The following is a 22597-nucleotide window of genomic DNA, read 5'->3' as shown; positions in this document are numbered from 1 at the left end:
TTGTTATTTTCTTGGATGCCTGCTGAGTACAGTGTTGTATGTGCTGATTGGTGCTACACAATGAAAATGGCAGATGGTAGTCCCTGCCCTCACTGACTTTGTTGACTATTGTAACCTCCTAATTGCCCTACATGCCTATAAACCTCTATTCTCTTCCTAATTTAATCTATTGATACCATTGTTTTTCTAAAGTACAGGTTTGATAATGTAATTTCCTTGTTCAAACACTTAGAATGATTCCTTGGTGCCTACAGAGTAAAGTTCAAAGCTTCTATGATCTGTCTTACCTTAAGTATCTAGTTTTATTTCCCACTGTAGTCTTCCACTTTTCAACTTTAACCAGTTAACTGCCATGATATTTTGAATTTGATTAAAAAAGGTCTGATGCTTGTGTCTATAGACGCTTATGGCATACAAATGATTAACCCTCACCTCCCATACATACACTTTGACAAAATACATTCTGTCTTGAAAATACTATTTATGCGGTGCCTTTAATCGTTCATTCCTTAATCCTAGAAAATTTTAATTGCTAATTTCTGTCTGTTAAAATGTTAGTTGTTTTCTCAGGAACATTTTAAATTCTATCCTTTTTCTCAAAATCCTCTCGCAGTGGGCTCTGTATAAAGTTATGATGCTTTCATTGGGGGCCCAGAGCATTTAGAGGAACAAACTATTTTGACACTTCATACACTGCTTTCTGTTAGTCATATACATGTGTAATATCTCCACTTATGTTGTAAGCCCCTTAAGAACAGTATGGAATCTTATAGTGTGAGGTTTTGGAAGCATGCAGACCTGCATTTGAATTGAATCTCTACCCTTTATTTAGTTGTTTTGTAATTTTGTGCAAGTTTTCAACATTGTCTGAATCTCAGTTTTCCCATTTATAGACATGAGAATGGTAATACCTTATAGCGTTGTTGTGAATATTAAATGAAGATAGTTGATGGTGCCTAGCATTAAGTGTAAGCTTGTTTTCCTTTCTTTTTTGTCTTTACTAATCTTTGTTCCCCTGCATTTTCTTGGACATAATGAGTGCGCTTATATTTATTGACTTAAAGCCCTGAGCTGGAGTGTGTGTTACACTAGATACATGTTGATATAGCATCCACTGTATATACATTCATAAATACATACATATATATTACCTTGGTAATACTGGCATGCTTTAATAAGGAGGTGAGACAGTAGCAACTAGCTATCAGTTCAGGTTTATAGATTGTTTTTTAAATGTATACATTATTGTAATTTCTCATATTTATGTGAAAATTAAGTATTATAAAACTTTTCTTATTTTAAATAATAAGATTTTTTAAGGATATTGATATAGTTACTTATATTTTGAAGCAAAGATGATTAAAACTCGAGGAAATTTAAATGATTTCTTAAGCTGTCACTCTAATATTTGGACTTAAAATTTACTCCCTAAATTAACTTTAAAGGAACTCTGTTCTGTAAAGGTACTATCTTCAGTGACATAGAGATTCTTGGTATGTCTATTTCATAAATCTTTAATAATGTGTCAAAAGATCAGTTATAATTTTCTTTCTTACTGGACTAGGCCCATGCAATCAGATTTCAGTTATTAGCTGCATTTGACATTAGGAGAAAATATCAATTAGGAAGCTGCCTCTTAAATTGAAACTTGATGTGAAACTTTGCTTTAGAAAATGTGTCCATTTCTTCATCCCTTGTTATATTGCTCTGGCTGCTGCTTTTGAATCTCCCAGTTCACATTTATACTTCCTTGATTGAAGACTTATTTTAGTGCATCCTGAAAACATTTCTTCAGTCCTCTCTGCTTGTTTTACTCCACTTTGTCACTATACATGTGTTGCTTGGATATCCTACTGTCATTTATTCAAATGACTTAACAGGCAAATAATGTTTTTTCCAAGTATTTAATTACAAATAAAATATAGCTGATGCATAGTCTTTTATTAAGATTTGTCTTGTTTCTGGAGGAGAATGTGGTCTTATCATATTAAAATAGTCTAATCCAGTAGTTTCCAATGTGGGATGTGGGTGTGGATCTCAATGGGTCGGGGAGTCTTCCTAGGTATTGTATGGGTCTGGGAATTCATATATACATCATTGTCTGTAGATCATATGAATAATTGTATTGCATGTGCATGCGTATAATGCTATTTTTCATTTATATTTGTAAATACTATTGCAGAATTCATAGTAGCTATTTGACATTTTTCAAGCAACACATATTTAGTATACAGGTTGAAAAAGTTGGTTTCCAGTTGTTTGTAAGAAAAATAATACAACAATTAATAAATAATAATACAAGAATAAACTCTGGCCCTAGCTGGTTTGACTCAGTGGATAGGGTGTCAGCCTGCGGACTAAAGGGTCCCAGGTTCGATTCTAGTCCAGGGCACACGCCCGGGTTGCAGGCTTAATCCCCAGTTGGGGGCATTCAGGAAGCAGCTGATCAATGATTCTCTTTCATCATTGCCTAGAGGTCCGATGCATGAAATTCATGCACTGGAGTGGCGGCGGGGGTGTGGGAAGAGGTGGTCTCTTAGCCCGACCTGTGCGCCCTCACAGTCCAGGACCCCCCTCACTCCTTACTGCCCATCTGCCCTCTGCTCCTTACCGCTCAGCTCTCTGCTCCTTAGCACTGCCACAGAGGTGGGAGAAGCTCCCACCACCGCTGCTATGCTCATTAGCCATGAGCCCGGCTCTGACCGAGTGGCTCTCCCCCTGTGGGAGGGCAGTGACCACCAGGGGGCAGCTCCTGCATTGAACGTCTGCCCCTGGTGGTCAGTGCTCGTCATAGTGACTGGTCGTTCCCCTGGTCGATTTGCATATTAGGCTTTTATTATATAGGATGTTTCTATCTCTCCCTCCCTCTCTGAAATAAAATTAAAAAAAAGAATAAACTCTGTTTTGTGTACATACAGCTGTAAACCTACTTTTACCCCACCCTGTAGTAGTTATTGTGGTAAGTTCAGAAAATTATTGTTGAAAGGCATGTTCATATGCAGAAACCATGAGAGCTACAACTCTAAGCTGTTTAGTCTGGCTTTGGGACACTGCCTTAATTTATATGGGTCTCTGCAGCTATATGAAAAACTGCCAATTTTTGAATAAGTAGGAAGTCATCTACACTAATAAAAGACAAACATGCAAATTGACCATGCCTTTGCTATGCTTTAAGCCACACCCACCAGCCAATCAGAGTGACTGTATGCAAATGAACCCAACCAACCAAGATGGTGGCTGGCAGCCACGGAGCTGGAGCAAGCAGGAGGTTTGGTTGCTCCAGTGATGGAGGAAGCCAAGCTTCCTGCCTTCTGCGGCCGGCTCTGAGCTCCTCTCAAGGCTACAAAGTTTCAATTATAGAAGGTAGATAAATCCCAGAATAAAAAAAAAAGAGTGGCCGGTTGCTTAGGTCGCTGGGGGGCTTGGCCAGCCTGAAAATGGCCCTCAGCCCCTCACCCAGACTGGCCAGGCACCCCAGTGGGGACCCTCCACCCTAAAGGGGGTGTGGCCAGCCTGAAAACAGCCATCAGCCCCTCACCCAGGCTGGCCAAACCTCCATGGGGTAAGGGTCCCCACTGGGCGGGGGGAGGGCTTGACCAGCCTGCAAATAGCCATCAGCCCCTCACCCAGGCTGGCCAGGCACCCCAGCAGGACCCCCACCCTGATCCGGGACACCCTTCAGGGCAAACCAGCTGGCCCCCATCCGTACACCAGGCCTCTATCCTATATAATAAAAGGGTAATGTGCAAATTGACCCTAACAGCACAACGACTGGGAATGACTGGTCACTATGACACACACTGACCACCAGGGGGCAGATGCTCAATGCAGGAGCTGTCCCCTGGTGGTCAGTGTGCTCCCACAGAGGGAGCTGATGGCTGCCAGCACAGAGGTGGTGGCGGGAGCCTCTCCCGCCTCCTCAGCAGCACTAAGGATGTCCGGCTGCAGCTTAGGTCTGCTCCCTGCTGGTAAGTGGACATTCCCTGAGGGCTCCCGGGCTGCCAGAGGGATGCCTGACTGCCAGCTTGGGCCCGATCCCCCAGGGAGCGGGCCTAAGCCAGCAGGTGGACATCCTCCGAGGGGTCCCACACTGCAAGAGGGCATAGGCCCCGCTGCGGGACCCCCCCCCGAGTGCACAATTTTGTGCACCGGGACTCTATTCCTATATAATAAAAGCCTAATGTGCTGAGTGTCTGGTCATTCAGTTGGCTGTTCAGCCAATCAAAGCATAATCTACACTAATAAAAGAGAAAAATGGTAATTGGTGTACAGCGCTACCCTTTTCATTGGCTAATCAGGGCTATATGCAGATTAACTGCCAACTAAGATGGCAGTTAACTGCCAACAAAGATGGCGGCTAATTTGCATATGTAGGCACAATGCAGGGAGGTGAAAGGGATAGCAGGAAGAAGCCCCCTGCCACTGACAGTGATTGGAAACCCAGGGGGGAGCTAAGAGATGGGGGGCAGGGCAAAGGTGGCCCTGGGGCCGCCTTTGCCCTGCCCCCCAGCCATGATCGGAGAATCAGGCGCCTTTGCCGCCCTGGCCAGTGATAGCAGGAAGTAGGGGTGGAGCCAGCGTTGGGAGCTGGGCACGGTCGAAGCTGGCAGTCCCGGGAGCTAGGGGTCCCTTGCCTGGGCCTAAAGTGGAGCCCACGATCGCGGGGCCGCTGCAGCCCGAGCCGGACGCCTCAGCCAGAGGCGTCCTGCAGGGGCAGGGGCAGAGCCCGCGCGATCGCGGTGCCCCCCGCTGCCACTGCGGGTCCCCGCTGCCCGGGCCGGATGCCTAGGCCAGAGGTGTTAGGCCTGGGCAGGGGCAGAGCGGGAGATCGCGGTGCCGCTGCCACTGCGGGTCCCCGCTGCCCGGGCCGGACGCCTTGGCCAGAGGCGTTAGGCCTGGGCAGGGGCGGAGCCTGCAACCGCGGGGAGCTGGGGATCCCCTGCCCAGACCTGACACCTCTGCCGGAGGCCTCAGGCCTGGTCAAGGGGCCGATCCGGTGATTGGTGATCGGAGGGTGATGAGGGTCAACTCCTCTGGCTGAGGCATCAGGCCTGGGCGGGGGGCTGGGGGTCCCCTGCCCAGGCCTGATGTCTGGGCCAGAGGCATCAGGCCTGGGTGGGGGGCGGAGCCGGGGATTGGAGGGATATGATGGTCCCCTTGCCCAGGCCTGAAGCCTGGGTCAGAGGCGTCAGGCTTGGGCGGGGGGTGGAGCAAGCGATCAGAGGGAGATGGGGGTCCCCTGCCCAGGCATGATTCCTGGGCCAGAGGCCTCAGGCCTGGGCGGGGGTCAGAGCCAGTGATCGGGGGGAGATGGGGGTCCCCTGTCCAAGCCTGACACCTCTGGCAGAGGCATCAGGCCTGGGCAAGGGGCCGATCAGGTGACCGGAGGGTGATGGGGGTCTACGCCTCTGGCTGAGGCATCAGGCCTGGGCAAGGGGCAGAACCAGCAATCGGAGGGGTCTGGGGGTCCCCTGCCCAGGCCTGACACCTGGGCCAGAGGCATCAGGCCTGGGCTGGGGGCAGAACCAGTGTTGGGGGGAAATGGGGGTCCCCTGCCCAGGCCTGACGCCTCTATCAGAGGCGTCAGGCCTGGGCAAGGGGCCGTTCCTGCGATTGGAGGGTGATGGGGGTCAACGCCTGAGGGCTCCCAATATGTGAGAGGGGGCAGGCTGGGCTGAGGGACACTCCCTCCCCCACCTCCCACACTCAGTGCACGAATTTCGTGCACCGGGCCCCTAGTATGCTAATGATATGCTAAGGCTGCTCAACCACTTGCTATGACGTGCACTGACCACCAGGGGCCTGATGCTCTATACAGTAGGTTAGCTTCCTGCTGGGGTCCGGCCAGTCGGGACTGAGCAAGACGGGCCGGACACACCCTGGAGCCCTCCTGCGGTCCTTTCCCAGCTGGCCAACCTTGTGCACCAGTGGGGTCCCTCGGCCTGGCCTGTGCCCTCTTGCAATCCGGGACCTCTCGGGGGATGTCAGAGAGCTGGTTTTGGTCTGATCCTGCAGGCCAGACTGAGGGACCGCACTGGTGCACGAATTTGTGCACCAGGCCTCTAGTATTTTTATAATAACTTGTTAATCTGATCACTTAATTTGGATTCTTTGTAAACAACTTTGTTTAGATATAATCTTTTTTTTTTGGCCTGATATTTATTTATCTTTAAATTTCAATATATTTTATTGAATTTTAGAGAGGAAGGAAGAGGGAGAGATAGAAACATTAATGATAAGAAGAATCATTGATTGGCCGCCTCCTGCATGCCCCCTACTGGGGATCAAGCCCGCAACCCGGTCATGTGCCCTGAGTGGTAATCAAACTGTTACCTCCTGGTTTATAGGTTGACATTCAACCATGAGCCACATCAGCCAAGTAGATATAACCTACTTTCTATGTATGTGTTAAACTGGTAAAGCTCATAATACTTTGCTGCTTCTTTTTGTGAACCTTAGTAATTCTTTTGCTTTTATCAATTTTTTACACTTCAGTATTTAAGAGCAATGAAAATGTTCTATAAAAATGAAATATTTTATTGTGTATATCAGAATCATAAACATGGGGAATGAGGAGTTAAAGGAAAAGAAGCTATAATCTACACTAATAAAAGAGAAACATGCAAATTGGTGTCACTCCACTATGCCCAACAGCCAATCAGGATGAGTATGCAAATTAACCCAACAAAGATGGTGGTTAATTTGCATATGCAGGTGCAGAGTGAAGACTGAGAAGACTGAAGACGACTGAAGACTGAAGAGACTTGCCTTCTCCGCTGTGGCCAGAGCGAAGGCCTGGGTCCTGGGTGCTGGAGGAAAATCGGTGCTGGCAGCCAGGGGAAGGAAGGCCGATTGCACGAATCTCTTCTTGCAGTGGGCCTCTAGTATGAAATATAAATAAAGCTGTGGTAATGATATAGAATCTCTTCTCTACCATCTCTCCCAACATATATAAAGTAAAACACAGTAAATTTTTTTTGGAAAATGGAAGCAACATTTAAAAAGCCAAAGTGGACCATCCTATATAATGAAAGTACAGCAACCAAATGGCAGAATGACTGGTTGACCAGTTGCTATGACACCCACTGACCACCAGGCGGCAGACACTCAACGCAGGAGCTTCCCCCTGGTGGCCAGTGCGCTCCCACAGTGCACCCCTTGGCTGACCAGGATGAGCACCTGCTCCTGCAGCGGGCCAATCCCTGCAGGCCAGGTCCCCCACCAGTGCATGAATCCCATGCACTGGGCCTCTAGTTTTGTAAATAATTCTGATGAGTGTTAACGTATATTAACCAGTTAATATATGTTAGATTCTGTGCTTAGTATGTTACATGGTAAATTATGTCACTTAATTGTCATAATAGCTTTTGTGAAGTAAATGCAGTGTTAAACCTACTTATGCTTAGGATAGATGCAGGTATAGATAAGGAAACTAAAGCTCTGAGAGATTAATAATAACCTTTTCAACATTATCATCAAGCTAATACATGGCAGAGCTAGAACTCAAACTCAGATTGCCATAATGACAACATACTTTCTATTACAACACTGTATTGCCTCTTTTGCTATGAAGTTAAATATTAGGTATTTATGTTCATAGAATTTTACAAAATGCATACTATTATAGGGAGAAATTGATAAGTAAAAATATTCAATTGGCACTTCAGATGCTAAAATATGTTTTTTTCCTTCCAAAGACAGATGGTCTTAAGGTATTTAATCTACATAATTTCTCAAATTTCTTTATTTTAATAACATGTAATGTGATTTACGCTATGAAATGATTGATTTATGAACATTTTCTTTAAAAGGCAGTGTAGCCCTAGCCGGCTTGGCTCAGTGGATAGCGCATCAGCCTGAGGACTGAAGGGTCCCAGGTTCGATTCCGGCCAAGGGCACATGCCTGGGTTGCGGGCTCCATCCCCAGTGTGGGGTGTGCAGGAGGCAGCCAATCAATGATTCTCTCTCATCATTGATGTTTCTATCTCTCCCCTTCTCCCTTCCTCTTTGAAATCAATAAAGAAATATATTAAAAAAAAAGACCTCACTTTAAAAAAAAAAAAATGCAGTGTAGAAGAAAATAAAGTATCATATCATTTGATTCAGTAAATGTTTTATTAAATGCCTACTTTAAGGTGGGTATTATGCTAGATTTATTAGATATAGTCACCTGATATAAGATATTGTTGATAGAGTAGATCATAAAACCAAATGTACAAAGGCATCACAGATTCTCTTAGTTGTCTGAATGGTTTACTGGTAATAAAGGAAGTAGTTTAATTTCTTAACTACTTCCCTTTAGTTTTCCACTTTTTTGTTTTTAAGTATTCTGTTTTGATGTATGAAATTATGGAATAGTTTAAAATACTTTTGGAATGCTCTAATACTTTAAGGTGTTTATATATAAATAATATGAAAAGTGTTTGTGGTTTTAGAATGACATGACGTTTAATTTGAAATTTGAGTGTTAAAATTTTAAATTCTAGAGAAAATGTCTACGTCTTTAACAAAACATAAGTACTTTTTGAATATTTTAATCATGGCTCTATTATGCTGTTAAAATGATTTATAGTCAAATCATTCTAAGACTGCTTTCATTTTGTTGTTTTTTCCTGAGAAAACATCCTCTTTAAAAAAAAAAAAAATATATATATATATATATATATTTTTATTGCTTTCAGAGAGGAAGGGAGAGGAAGTGAGAGAGATAGAAACATCAATGATGAGAGTCATTGATCGGCTGTCTCCTGCATGCCCCCTATCAGGGACCTAGCCTGCAACCCAGGCATGTGCCCTTGACTGGAATCGAACCTGGGACTCTTTAGTCCAGAGGCCGATGCTCTATCTACTGAGCCAAACCAGCTAGGGCGAGAAAACATCCTCTTATTTCCTGTTTTGGTTTACATGCTTCAGTCAGATTGACTAAATCAGGATTCTAAAATGAAGGTGCATAACAATGAAATCGTTTAAAATTTACACACACACACACACACACACACACACACTAGAGGCCTGGTGCATGAAATTTGTGCACTTGGTGGGGGGGCTCTTTCAGCCTGGCCTGCACCCTCTCGCAGTCTGGGAGCCCTCGGGGGATGTCTGAGTGACGGCTTAGGCCCCCTCCCCACGGAGAGCGGGCCTAAGCTGCCAGTCACACATCCTTAGAGCTGCCACAGAAGCGGGAGAGGCTCCCACCACTGCCGCTGCTCTCCCAGCTCAGGGCTTCTGGCTCAGCGGTGCTCCCCCTGTGGGAGTGCACTGATCACCAGAGGGCAGCTCCTGCGTTGAGCGTCTGGCCCCTGGTGGTCAGTGCGTGTCATAGAGACAGGTTGTTCTGCCATTAGGTGGATTTGAATATTGTTCTGCCATTTGGTCGATTTGAATATTAGCCTTTTATTATATAGGAGGATAAGATAGATATCAAATGGTGAGAGAGGGATCACAGCTTTCATCAAATATTGAAATGTGTTAATTTAGCTGCAAAGGTTAATGAACTATAATTTGTAAGGTAATGAAAGTATTTTGAGTAATAGAGGTTTTTTTTGTTCTGTTCTATACCTGGCACAGTGTCTTGTAAATGTGTAATATTGAATACATGGATTCATGGTTCTTATTCACCTTTTGGAGAGCTCATTCTTCTTCACTCCTTATAGCAGCCGTGGGCAAACTACGGCCCGCGGGCCGGATCCAGCCCATTTGAAATGAATAAAATTAAAAAAAAAAAAGACCGTATCCTTTTATGTAATGATGCTTACTTTGAATTTATATTAGTTCACACAACACTCCATCCATGATTTTGTTCCGGCCCTTCGGTCCAGTTTAAGAACCCATTGTGGCCCTCGAGTCAAAAAGTTTGCCCACCCCTGCCTTATAGCCTAATTTTGCACTACTTTCTATCTTCAGCTGTTTCTGATGGTGTGCTAAAAAAAACCCTTAGCTTTTTTTCCACCTGTCAAACTAAATCCTATATTTTTATTTTGGAGCCCAACTCAAGATTTATTTTTACCCACATTTTTCTCATCAGTAATGATTTTTCCCATTATAATGGATTTTTTTTCAACACTAATAATGTAGTTTTATTTTAATAATCATGCTTTGTATTATACATTTATTTTCTGTTTCAGGTATAAAATGCAACTAACATGATGACTGAAATTGGTTTTATATGTGGTTTCTGGTACCAGTATAATTTTTTATTTTTTATTTTTTTATTGGTGTGGTTTATTTATTTATTTTATTCATTTTTTACAGAGAGGAAGGGAGAGGGATAGAGAGTTAGAAATATGGATGAGAGAGAAACATCGATCAGCTGCCTCCTACATACCCCCTACTGGGGATGTGCCCATAACCAAGGTACTTGCCCTTGACTGGAATCGAACCTGGGACCTTTCAGTCTGCAGGCCGATGCTTTATCCACTGAGCCAAACCGGTTAGGGCTAATTTTTTATTTCTGATGTACATATCTTATCTACTCAACTTTTTTAATTGGTTAATTTTTTAATTCTTCTTACACAGAGGAAAAAATATTAGACTAGTACAGCGAACACCTTTATGCCTTCTACCTAGATTCAGTAATTAACAATATATTGTTTTGCTTTAACTATATAATGCATACATACATGTTTTTCTGAATCATTTGAAAATATATCATAAACTTGACCCCCTCTAATATTTTAGCATGCCTCTACTACTAATGATATTATCTTTCCTAACTATGATATCATTGTTATCAGAAGAAAATTAACAATTTTATATCACTTAATATTTTTCTTAATTAAATTTTAAGATACTCCATAATAGGAACCCTGGTGTTTATTTTGATAAAGTACATAACTTCTAGTATGGTGTTGGCATTCACTAGGCACTTTAAAATGTTTAATTATATGGTGTATTTTCATATATATCATCTATGGTATTTAAGATTTAGGAACAGCCTAAAAGATTATCTATGTAGAACAGTATTTTCAGATGCAGAACAGTTCTGTGTCAGAGCTATGTTCTTATCATTATCAAAATTATAACTCCTAACTTGTGCCTTGTTAAGGTATATGTTAAGTCTTGGGACCTGTGAACTTACCTGTTTTACAAAGTGAAAGCATTCTTTTCTGAAGATTTCTATTAATATTTATGTGTATGTATGTATATTTGTTTTTTAAAACTTATATTTAATAAGATCACATTAATATTATGTATCATCACCTATTATTTCTAGGTTGTTTTCTTATGCATTATGCTTTATAAACTGGAGGTTTTTACTGGATTTTATTTATAATTTTGATAAGCTAATAATTAATCTTTATCAGTGATTATTTCCTGCATTCACAACTCTATTTTATGGTATTACCTTTGTAGTTAAGATTAAATCTGTATATTTTAAAATTATAATTTTCTCTGTTTATTTTTGTTGTATGGAGACCTGGTTTCAATGAGTTTTTCTTTAAAATAGGCTTTTAAACATATCAAAATTCAAAAAAACAAAACACAATACCAAATAAACCAATTTGACTGTTTTTCTAATGCTTATGTTTTCATCTTTCAGAATTCTAATTTATATGCTTGATATATTTAACTTATTTATGAAGGAAGGGTTTGCTAAATTAACTAGTAGAATAAAGATTATAGGCTTTAACCATCTAAAAATTAAAAATTCCAAGCTTTAAAAACTTTGCACATGTATACAAATATTATTATGATGATGGACTTTTTTGTAACAATATTACCTTTTCTATCACATTTTATATATTTGTGCATGAAATTCGGTTTAATAAACGTTCAACTTCTTAGCAAAGAATTAAAAGCAAATACTGTCTTGGTTTATTAGTAATTCGTATAATATAAAATTTAAAGATATTTAATACAAAATAATGTTCTCTGAAAAAATTGTGTTTCTGACTTACGTTTTCTTTTTTATCACAGTAAATCAAGAGGAGTTCATTGCTATTATGACTGGTGACATTTAAAGAATTACAAGGAAAAACACTAAGAATGTTGCAGTTATCATCTTACATTCTATTTTTGTGCTTGGAGGCATGTAAAAACACACACCACAACTTAGTTTTTGTTTTTTTCCAAAAGGGACCAAAAATAAGCATCTTATGTATTCATATTTTACTACTGTTAAGTTTCTTTGTATGAAAAAATATTGTTAGCACTCTAATAGTTCATAGCATTGTAATTATAGCTTTTTATATATATAAAGTTTAAAAAATTGAATCGTGGTACAAATTCTTAGAAGGTTTTTAATTGGCATTAGTCCCTTTTGTTTTGGTGTACATGTTTTTCAGACTTTCATTAATAAAATGTTTATTTTATTAGTATTTTAAACTTTTGTAAATTTTCTGTTTCATTTTTATTTCAAATATTTATTAGCCCCCAATAGTATCTTTCATAAATCTTTCCTCTTTACGCTACTGGTTTCAGAAACATAATTGAAATACAAATAACAATAGAATAGCACTTTTTCCACTACAAGTTTAGCATTTCATGTTTCCATACAAGATGATGATTCAGTACAGGTGTCCCCCCAAAATGTATATACAATTTGAATAATTATCTATATATACAAAGAGCCAGGGACCATCACAACTGAACGGACGACCGAACAGGCTGAGTGGGGTGACCAGGCTGGCAGGGGGGTTAGTGAGGGACGACCAAACGACTGAGCAGCAGGCTGTGTGTGGCAACCAGGCTGGCAGGGGGTGCAGTGAGGGGTGACCAGGTCGGCAGAGGGGGGCAGAGATGGGTGACTAGGCCAGTGGGGGGGCAGTTGGAGGTGACCAGGTCAGAGGGGGGGGCAGTGAGGAGTGACCAGGCTGGCAGAGGGGGGCTGTTGGGGGCAACCATGCTGGCACAGGGGCAGTTAGGGGTGACCAGGCTGGCAGGGGGGCAATTGGGGGCGACCAGGCCAGCAGGCAGAGGTGGTTAGGGGTGATCAGGCTGGCAGGGGGGCCAGTAGGGGTGATCAGGCAGGCAGGCAGGTGAGCAGTTAGGAGCCAGCGGTCCCGGATTGTGAGAGGGATGTCCAACTGCCGGTTTAGGCAGGATCAGGCCTAAACCGGCAGTTGGACATCCCCTGAGGGGTCCCAATTAGAGAGGGTGCAGGCTGGGCTGAGGGGACACGCCCTCCCCCTGCAGGAGTTTCGTGCACTGGGCCTCTAATTAATTATAATGGGTCAAATCTGAAAAGAAACATCAATTGAGCTTTCAGCTGTTAATGTGTTTGTACATTTTGGGGGACATCCTGTGTAAGCATAATTCCTTTTTTAAGAGTCATGTCTGTCAGTTTGAAGAAAGAAAGTTTTGTGCATATAGATCTATTTATTCTAGGGTATTCTATAACATTTTTGGTGTCTTAATGTAAGTTATGTCAAATGTGGATATTTCCTTCTTAAACTAATTGAATATAGTTTGAATCATCTAACTTCTTGACAAAATGAAAGATTTAAATTTTGGAATTTTGACCTGTTAAGATAATTATTCAATTAAACATAACAGTGATGCAAATAGAAAATTATAAGCCACAGAAATCATTTAAGACTGTTTTACCTGTATAAGGAACATTCTTTGATTTGCCAGGAAATAGAAGAGACAGATACTGCAGGTGTTGGTGGGTTCTTCTGCCTGTAGTAGTTTATGTTAGGGGGAAACAAATAGTTATGGGAAATAGGTAATAGAGAAATTATATCTATACTGGTCTTTCACTAATAATCCAGTTCCTTTTGGTATGGGCTCTCCAGGAAGAAAGTTGAGTTGTTTATTCCAGTGATCTTTCCTTAGGTTTCTTGTTTTAAATGTAAGGTACAGTAATAATATGAGGCCCTTTAAATGTTGTGAACCTCCTAGAGCCGTGGTCGGCAAACCACGGCTCACGAGCCACATGCGGCTCTTTGGCCCCTTCAGTGTGTCTCTTCCACAAAATACTACGTGCGGGCGCGCACGTAGAGTGCGATTGAAACTTCGTGGCCCATGCGCAGAAGTCGGTATTTTGTGGAAGAGCCGGTATTTTGTGGAAGAGCCACACTGAAGGGGCCAAAAAGCCGCACGTGGCTCACGAGCCACGGTTTGCCGAGCCGCAGTTTGCCGACCACTGTAGAATATTCCACAAAGAGTTATCAATGGGAAATTTAACACAAAAATATTAGTAGGAAGTAATATAACAGTGGTGACATTTCAATAGTTATCTAGAAGTTAATTGTTAATTGCAAGTTAATTGTTTATCATACTAAAAGTTAATTTTGAATATGAAATCAATGTTTATATTAGTATAATATCCAAGGCAACAAATAGACTTAGAAATTAAATTTTTTTTTATCAGTCTACTGATGAAATGCCTTCTATATCTTGATCACAAAATGTGTTTAGGTGTATTTGTCATGCAGTGGCATTTCATGATTTAAGAAAATACCTATTTATTATTAAACTTGCCTAGTACATTGCTGTTGGATGTCCTGGTAAGCTTTGATAGTTTGGGATTTGTTAGCTAAGATTTTTTTCTTAACCTTTGTTTTAAGCCAATGAAGTCTACTTTCTAAAGAAGCTATGTACTATCAGCAGCTCTTAGATTAGCCTCTGGAGGTAGGTAGTTGTGATGGAGGGAAAATACAAATACGTATTTGTTACATACTTAATATATCATAAATTCTGTTCTAGGCTTATTTAATCCTGTATTGCAGGATGTTCATGCAGCACTTCTAATGGGAGACTTCATATTTTGTTGATGTGCTAGTGTTAATGGCCTTCAGTTAGCAGACGCCATGATGAGAAGACTCCAATTGAGTGACTAAAATGGCCTCAAGTCCATTAGCCATCTATCTGGTGATAGACTCTGACAGTAAATTCTCTTGGTTTACCAGTGATGTGTCTTTTTTATTTTTAAATAAATATATTTTTGTTGATTTCAGAGGGAGAGGGAGAAAGAGATAGAAATATCAATGATGAGAGAGAATCATTGACCAGCTGCTTCCTACACTACCCTACTAAGATCCGGCTGTAACCTGGGCATGTGCCCTGACCAGGACTTGAACCTGTGACCTCCTGGTTCATAGGCTGATGCTCAACCACTGAGCTAAGCCAGCCGAGCTAGTGATATGTCTTTTTTTTATATTGTAAATTTTCTGTTTCATTTTTATTTCAAATATTTATTAGCCCCCAATAGTATCTTTCATAAATCTTTCCTCTTTACGCTACTGGTTTCAGAAACATAATTGAAATACAAATAACAATAGAATAGCACTTTTTCCACTACAAGTTTAGCATTTCATGTTTCCATACAAGATGATGATTCAGTACAGGTGTCCCCCCTTTTTTTATATATTTTATTGATTTTTTACAGAGAGGAAGGGAGAGAGATACAGAGTTAGAAACATCGATGAGAGAGAAACATCGATCAGCTGCCTCCTGCACATCTCCTACTGGGGACATGCCCGCAACCCAGGTACATGCCCTTGACCGGAATCGAACCTGGGACCTTTCAGTCCGCAGGCCGACGCTCTATCCACTGAGCCAAACCGGTTTCGGCTAGTGATATGTCTTTTAAAAAGATTATTTACAATGTTCTGAATGCCAATGTGAAGAAAACACAATAATTTCAAAAATCCTTAAAAATATGTAATTAAATTTAAATTGCACAAATAATACATAAAGACATTGTATAAAGTAAAGGCAAAATTTTATAGCCTTCAATTCCATTCCCATTCCTTTCTGAATAGTTTTATTGCCAGTTTGGCTTCAAATCAAAAGAAAAGAATAACATAACTATATATTTTAACAGAGTGTAATATAAGAAATAGTTTAAACTGGTACCGGGAACCAAATAATCAGGATGGGAATACTGAGATAGTTAACTGCAGGAAATGACTACCACCCTTAGAGCTGAGGAAACAGAGAAACTGGAAGATTCTTGTAGAGCAAGTAGTCTGGGACACTGGTAGATGGTGCTAGTATTGAGGGATGAGGAGGCTGGTTTGGGAAATGCTGAGAAAAAGCTGGAGACTGGAACCAGGAACAAAAGCAAACATTCTTTCTGCCTCCTGCCTTTCTGTTTCACTCTTCTAGTCCTATTAGTGGAGCCTTACAAAAATGCAGCTGGCAAAGAAGAAATGTAGTTTACATAGTTCCAATTCCAGTATTAAAGAGTTGAGTATAAAATAGTGGTTTGGAGCCAAAAAAAAAAAAAAAAAAAAAAAAAAGCTTAATAACCAGCACAATTGACCATACATGTATCATTTGAACTCCAGGTTATTTGAGTGAAGAGGCTTGTAGGAGACTTACTTATGTTGGGACAACAGGTGTAATTCAGAATTACCCTGGGAAAACTAGGAGGTATGGTTACCTGATCTCCGGGAATAGTAACCATTGTTATTTTAGAGATATTTTTACCTGTTTCCTTTGTGCTTATATGAAAGTATAGAAATAAAATGTTTTTGCATGAATATTGTATGCATTCTGCAGCTAAATTTCATAAAGGAAATCTCTTTTTAAAAATTTAGTGACATTAAGTGCTACTTTATTCCAGGCATACATAAGTATTTATGTGCATTATATATTTTAATCTTAATAACCTGGTCAGATACTGTTGGATTGTCTTTATTTTACACACAAGAAAATCAGAGCTTAGCTTAAGTAATTTGTTCAAGGTAACAAGAATTGGAATTTGACCCTAAGCTTTCTGACTCCAGAGCCTATTCATAACCACTAGATTTTACCGTCTCCTTACAATGGCTTTTGTAAACTAGTTCAAAGTGTAAAGTATCAGACCTTTAAAACTGTAAAACTAAAAGGTAGAATTTGGAATTGAGAAGCTCAGCAGCACAAGCATTTATTAAACACTTTTGCTTAATCTATCATGGCATTCATTGTATTGTGTTATTTTATGTGAGTTAGTGTTTGGTGCCAGGCCTCTGCAAGCTAATAATCCTAGATAGTCTATATTTTTATAGTCACGAAGGCAACACAATGGAAAATTAGATGTTAGGGAAAGAAATATATTAATTACAAAGACAACATTAAGCAAATACTAAGAAATATGTATTGAGTAGTGAAGGTTCATAAAAGCTTTGCATTTTGAGTGTAAAACTTAAACATTTTTTCCTCCAATTAACCTTTGTGGAGAAGATTTTGTTTTAGAGGATTGCTTGAATGAAGAAAGAACTCTTAAATTCTTAGTAGGAAATGGAAGGAACCTTGGGTTTAGGCATATGACTGGTAAAAGGATATGTGAAAGGGGCTTTGAGACATCAAGCCAAAGAGAAAAGGAGGAGGATTTATGGACCTGGATCTAAGTCTAAACAAAGCTTTTGGTAGATCTCAGTGGAGGTGCATTGTCAGAGAAGGGATCATTTTAATAATAGAATAATGAATTAACAAATTATTCAGGGGTAGCAAGTAGGAATTCTTGGAATGAAATACGATAGTCGCCTGGATGACAGCTTAGTTGGGTCTTGGTTAAATAGCCTTAGCCAGTGGTTGGCAAACTCATTAGTCAACAGAGCCAAATATCAACAGTACAACGATTGAAATTTCTTTTGAGAGCCAAATATTTTAAACTATATAGGTAGGTACATTGTTATTAACTTAATTAGGGTACTCCTAAGGCTTAGGAAGAGCCATAGTCAAGGGGCCAAAGAGCCGCATGTGGCTCGCGAGCCGCAGTTTGTCGACCATGGGCTAGGCTCATTCATTCAATTGATATAGATAATTTGTCTACATTTCTTGATTTTTGAATCCAGTCATCTGTCATCCTGTAGTTAAAGTGTTCATTGAAAACTTCATCCAAAAACCCTATGGAAGATTGCCAAGTTAAATCTAAAAGTGCTGAAACCAAATATCTGGTTTATCTGAGAATATATTTACATTAGAGTTACCTCTGTGTTCTCCAAATATTAAGTGTAATTATCAATATCTGTCTACAAAAATCCAGATTATCCTTTTCTTTAGAACTCTGGAGATCTCTGTGTCTTGTGCTATTCTGAAAATATGTAAAATATTTTTTATTATATAATTTTAGGAAGATTACTGACCTTTTATAGAATCAAGTATCAGCAGGTTACTCCCACATTATACTTAATTAAAATATTTTAAAATGGGTTTTCTTTATTGCATAATAAAAATCAGGGATGCTTAATAGACTCCCTGGAGTCCAACATTTCTAATTTTAATATGCTTGTAACATTTGTTCAACACACCACTGTGTTTTCTGAAAAAAAGTGATCATTTTCACTCTATGGCATTGCCATAGACTGTTTATCCCCAAGGTCTTCCAAAAGGACTGTGTAAGTCTGACAGCTAGGAAATGTGTACTGTTGCTAGAACATACATTCTGGTGACTTAATGATGCACATCTATTGCTGATTGATGGCTCTTTAGAATAAAAAACACTCAGCACATACCAGTTAAATGCTAAGTGATAAAAATATTTTTGAAGCATGTATTCTACCATAGAGGACCTTCTTAAATTTAACAACAGGTTAAAGATTTGGGGCTGGCCTACTAAGGAGCAGTCTTTCATTAGAAAATAGATATTTTGTATTGAAAGTTCATGTATTAAAAGTCTCTGAAAAGCAGGTAGATTTAAGCATACTTTAAGCAAGGTCCACATTTTCCTTGTTCATTTTATATTAAGATAAAAATGTTCAATTATATCTGAAATAGCTGGCCAAAACTGAATTTCCAGGAGACTTTTTCTATACCTGTGTTGCTGGGAGGTAATTGTTTCCATTTCAGTCCTAAGGGATGGTGGGACATTGTTCAATAATGGCAGTAAAGACAAAATAACTCCTACAAAGGAAAAAAGAAAGCAAGATTTGGATTCTAAGAATTTTCTTTATAAAATACAATTTTGTTCATATCTAGTTGGATGGTTTCACTGCTATAGCAAAGATTAAAAGAAAAAAAACTAGGAAAACTATTTTAAAAACTAGAAAATTTGTGGGGCATGCAGGAGGCAGCCAATCAATGATTCTCTCTCGTCATTGATGTTTCCATCTCTCTATCCCTCTCCCTTCCTCTCTGAAATCAATAAAAATATATTTAAAAAGATAAAAACTAGAACATTTAAATCTATTCTAAATGAGTTATTTGGTTTTGGGGAAAAAATAATCGTATTGTACTAGTGAAAATGTTTTGTAAATCACAAAATTATATTAAAATATAAAGTTATTAGGCTTGTCATGTAGTTTGAATTATTGGTCTATGGGCCCAGGTAACCTACAGTTCTACATTCTGATTCTGGAAATGTGATCTCCAAGGCCTCTTGTGAACTCTCAGGTATACCCAGACCCAGGTAGCCAAGATATTGCTTGGTGGTAAATTCTAACCTCACATTAGTTGTTGTTGTTTGTGTGTGTGTGTGTGTGTTTGTGTGTGTGTGTATTCTTAAGCAGATGAGGAAGCCAAGTGTCCAGTCCATTTAAAGGAATTATATTCTTAGGGAACTTGAGGTATCTCAAAGTAAAGAACTTAAGTATCATATATTGTTTTTATTTGGTTGAAATAATGCTGTTAATTATTTCCATTTTGTTGAAATAAGCCTAAAGATTATAACAGTTTTACATAAGTTTTTATGGTTAAGAGATATTTTTTTTAAATTGTTTTCAAAAAGCTAATCTTGTTTCTTTAGTAGCTATTAGGGTCTTCACATCTAAGGGAGCAATTCATATTGAAAGAGAAAAGGTATATTTTTTCTTAAGAAGTTTTTGTTTCTATTTCATTTATAATTTATATCTTGTCTTTTTTCCAAAGAAGAATTTATAGCAAATTTCTCTAGCACAAATACAGTAAGATTATTAAATTAGAAACAATAGATCCCAAACCAATGAAAGGAAGAAGAGACAAATTAGGCAACTTCAGTTATTAAATAACTGTGGCTAAGACACACCTGAGACTTGGGACAAACTTCTCTCCTCATCACAAATTTCTGCCTTTTTATCACTTTTGCTGTCCTCTTTTTCCCCTTGTTTTCCTGCGATTAGAAAAGTGCTGAGTTAACTGAGAAGCACCTCTGGTTGAAGTGGGGGTAAGAACCTACAGTAGCCTCTCTTTATTCTCTAGCACAGCGGTTCTCAACCTGTGGGTCGCTACTCCTTTGGGGGTCAAACGACCCTTTCACAGGGGTGGCCTAAGACCATCGGAAAACGGATATATAATTACATATTGTTTTTGTGATTAATCACTATGCTTTAATTATGTTCAATTTGTAACAATGAAAATACATCCTGCATATCAGATATTTACATTGCGATTCATAACAGTAGTAAAATTACAGTTATGAAGTAGCAACAAAAATAATTTTATGGTTGGGGTCACCACAACATGAGGAACTGTATTAAAGGGTCGCTGCATTAGGAAGGTTGCGAACCACTGCTCTAGCACATTGGCTCTAACTCTCAGAACTATCAAGGGAAACTGTTAGATCCCTGTTATGCCTTAGTATTGTTACTTACTATACAGACTAGTTCACCTTTTCCTATATAATCAAGAATCTTGTTCCAGAAATCCAGACTGAGGTAAAAAATGAGTGAGGGATGAGAGGTAAAAGGATTTGACTTAGAATATGACTTACAGTATTGATATAGAGGTTTTTGAAGTGCAAATTCACATCTTCTTTGCCGATAATATATCTCATATACTACTTTCTACAGAAAGTCTAGAAACATGAAATGAAAGGAAGTTAGGATTGCTATAAAGTATGACCCAGTACCTTAAAATATGGCTCAGAATTCTGATAACTATTGAAGAATACACCAACCAATAGGTAATCAATAGCTACTCAGGGGTTCCTAAACCTCAAGGAGGCCAGAGATTTAAAGGTGGTGTGGGAGAAGCTGGCAGGAGTTATAGGGAAATGATGAGTTTCAGGGAGACACTGATGGAAAAAAACAACTGCTGAGTAGTTACTGCCTGTGTGTTCCAGTGACTTAGAGATTTACAATATGATCTTGGATGTTCTAGGATCCCCAGGGTATCTAGGGTGTAGGGAACAGCTAAGGAAAGACAATGACATCTAAATTTCAGTTTTTTTCTCTGGAACTGACTCTGCTTGACCTCAGTTTTCAAAAGGCATGGAATGAAATCTAAGTTCTATACTTTTAAGGTAATTGTGGGTAGGCATCCACTGATGGAATTAAATGGGAACACCTGGCCCTTATTTCACTGTAAAACTTTGTGTTTTATTCCTGCATAGAAGTTGGCACACTTACTTCTTCCATTATATATCACTAGAGGCCTGGTGCATGACATTCGTTCACTCGGTGTGTGTGTGGGGGGGCGTCCCTCAGCCTAGCTTTGTGGCTGAGCAGCACTACCGCTGTGGGAGTGCACTGACCATCAGGGAGCAGCTCCTGCGTCGAGCGTCTGCCTCCTGGTGGTCAGTGCACATCATAGTGATCAGTTGTTCTGCCATTCGGTTGATTTACATATTACCCTTTTATTATGTAGGATTATTACATAGGATTTGTTAGATTATCAGCTCATGTAACTTAACAATGAAAGTGTATCTCTTCGTACTTCAAATTGACAATTTTCTTGTGAGTTTTCAATGACTAATAATTATGCTTTCATGTCTAAGGACCTATTTGTCTTGAATGCATTAATGGATATTGACCAATGAGAGGAATCATTAGCTAGATTCTTTTAATTTATGAATCTAATTTTTTAAAGCTTCACTATGATGCATATTCAGTTTGTTAAATCTATTCACTAAATCTTTATCTTTTGAAGGATATTCTTTTTAGGGGGAGAGGTTTTATTCTTGTAATTATGAATGTATTAAGAACAAATTTATATGTAGAGTAGATGACAGTCAATCCATAGGCCTTCTAACCTCCTTTACTTAGACAATTCTTCTCTTAAACCTTTCTGTATGTGTGCCAGGCCAGCTCAGCCAAGGGTTCGGCGAGTCTGAGGGGGAACGGCAAAGGATGTGAAAAAGATAGAGAGCATAAGCTGGGTCTAGGTCAGGGGTGGGCAAACTTTTTAACTCGAGGGCCACAATGGGTTCTTAAACTGGACCGGAGGGCCGGAACAAAAGCATGGATGGAGTGTTTGTGTGAACTAATATAAATTCAAAGTAAACATCATTACATAAAAGGGTACGGTTTTTTTTTTTTTTTAGTTTTATTCATTTCAAATGCGCGAGCCGTAGTTTGCCCACGGCTGGTCTAGGTGGATCTCCTGTGCCTGGCTAAGGCCACAGAGAGAGATCCAGACAGCAAGCTGAGCCTTTATTTTATAGCCAGAGGTAAACAAGGTAGTGGTCAGCATAGTTACATTGTTCTTGTGAGTTTCACTTGTTTTGGCAGCACTTGCTGCATCTCCCTCATTCCATTAGCTACCCAGATAAGATCTAGGGAGAGTCATAAGGTCAAGCCTAATTATGCTAAGAGGGCTGTGCCCTCTAAGTTGGGACTTGTTTGTGGCTTTGCCAACAGGTCAGTCCGAGGCTTAACCCTATAAGCCACTCCCTACATCTATGCATTTTTTTCAAGGAAGAATGTACTTGATCTGACTGTTCAAACTACAATAGTTTTTTGGGAGGAGAGAAATATAATTTCTCAAACTAGATAGTGAACTCATAATTTGAATTAGTATACCTTCTAACCAG

General features: G+C 39.7%; 1 protein-coding gene across 2 annotated transcripts in view; it reads left to right on the top strand.

The window, feature by feature from the left end:
• CETN3 (centrin 3) overlaps positions 1 to 12328 on the top strand; it is a 28683-nt gene extending 16355 nt beyond the window's left edge. For both annotated transcript variants that reach the window (XR_004967563.1, XM_036309359.1), the window contains one exon: positions 11917 to 12328. Coding sequence is in view for 1 of the 2 variants with exons in the window: in XM_036309359.1 (XP_036165252.1) it covers positions 11917 to 11960 (44 nt within the window). In the remaining variant the exon portion in view is untranslated. The remainder of the gene's footprint in view (positions 1 to 11916) is intronic.
• The last annotated feature ends 10269 nt before the right edge of the window (positions 12329 to 22597 follow it).

The sequence above is a fragment of the Myotis myotis genome, unplaced genomic scaffold (assembly GCF_014108235.1).
Source record: "Myotis myotis isolate mMyoMyo1 unplaced genomic scaffold, mMyoMyo1.p scaffold_m19_p_5, whole genome shotgun sequence".
NCBI lineage: Eukaryota > Metazoa > Chordata > Mammalia > Chiroptera > Vespertilionidae > Myotis > Myotis myotis.
The sequence above is the reverse complement of the archived record's forward strand: the minus strand, read 5'-3'. Positions and strand labels throughout refer to the sequence as shown.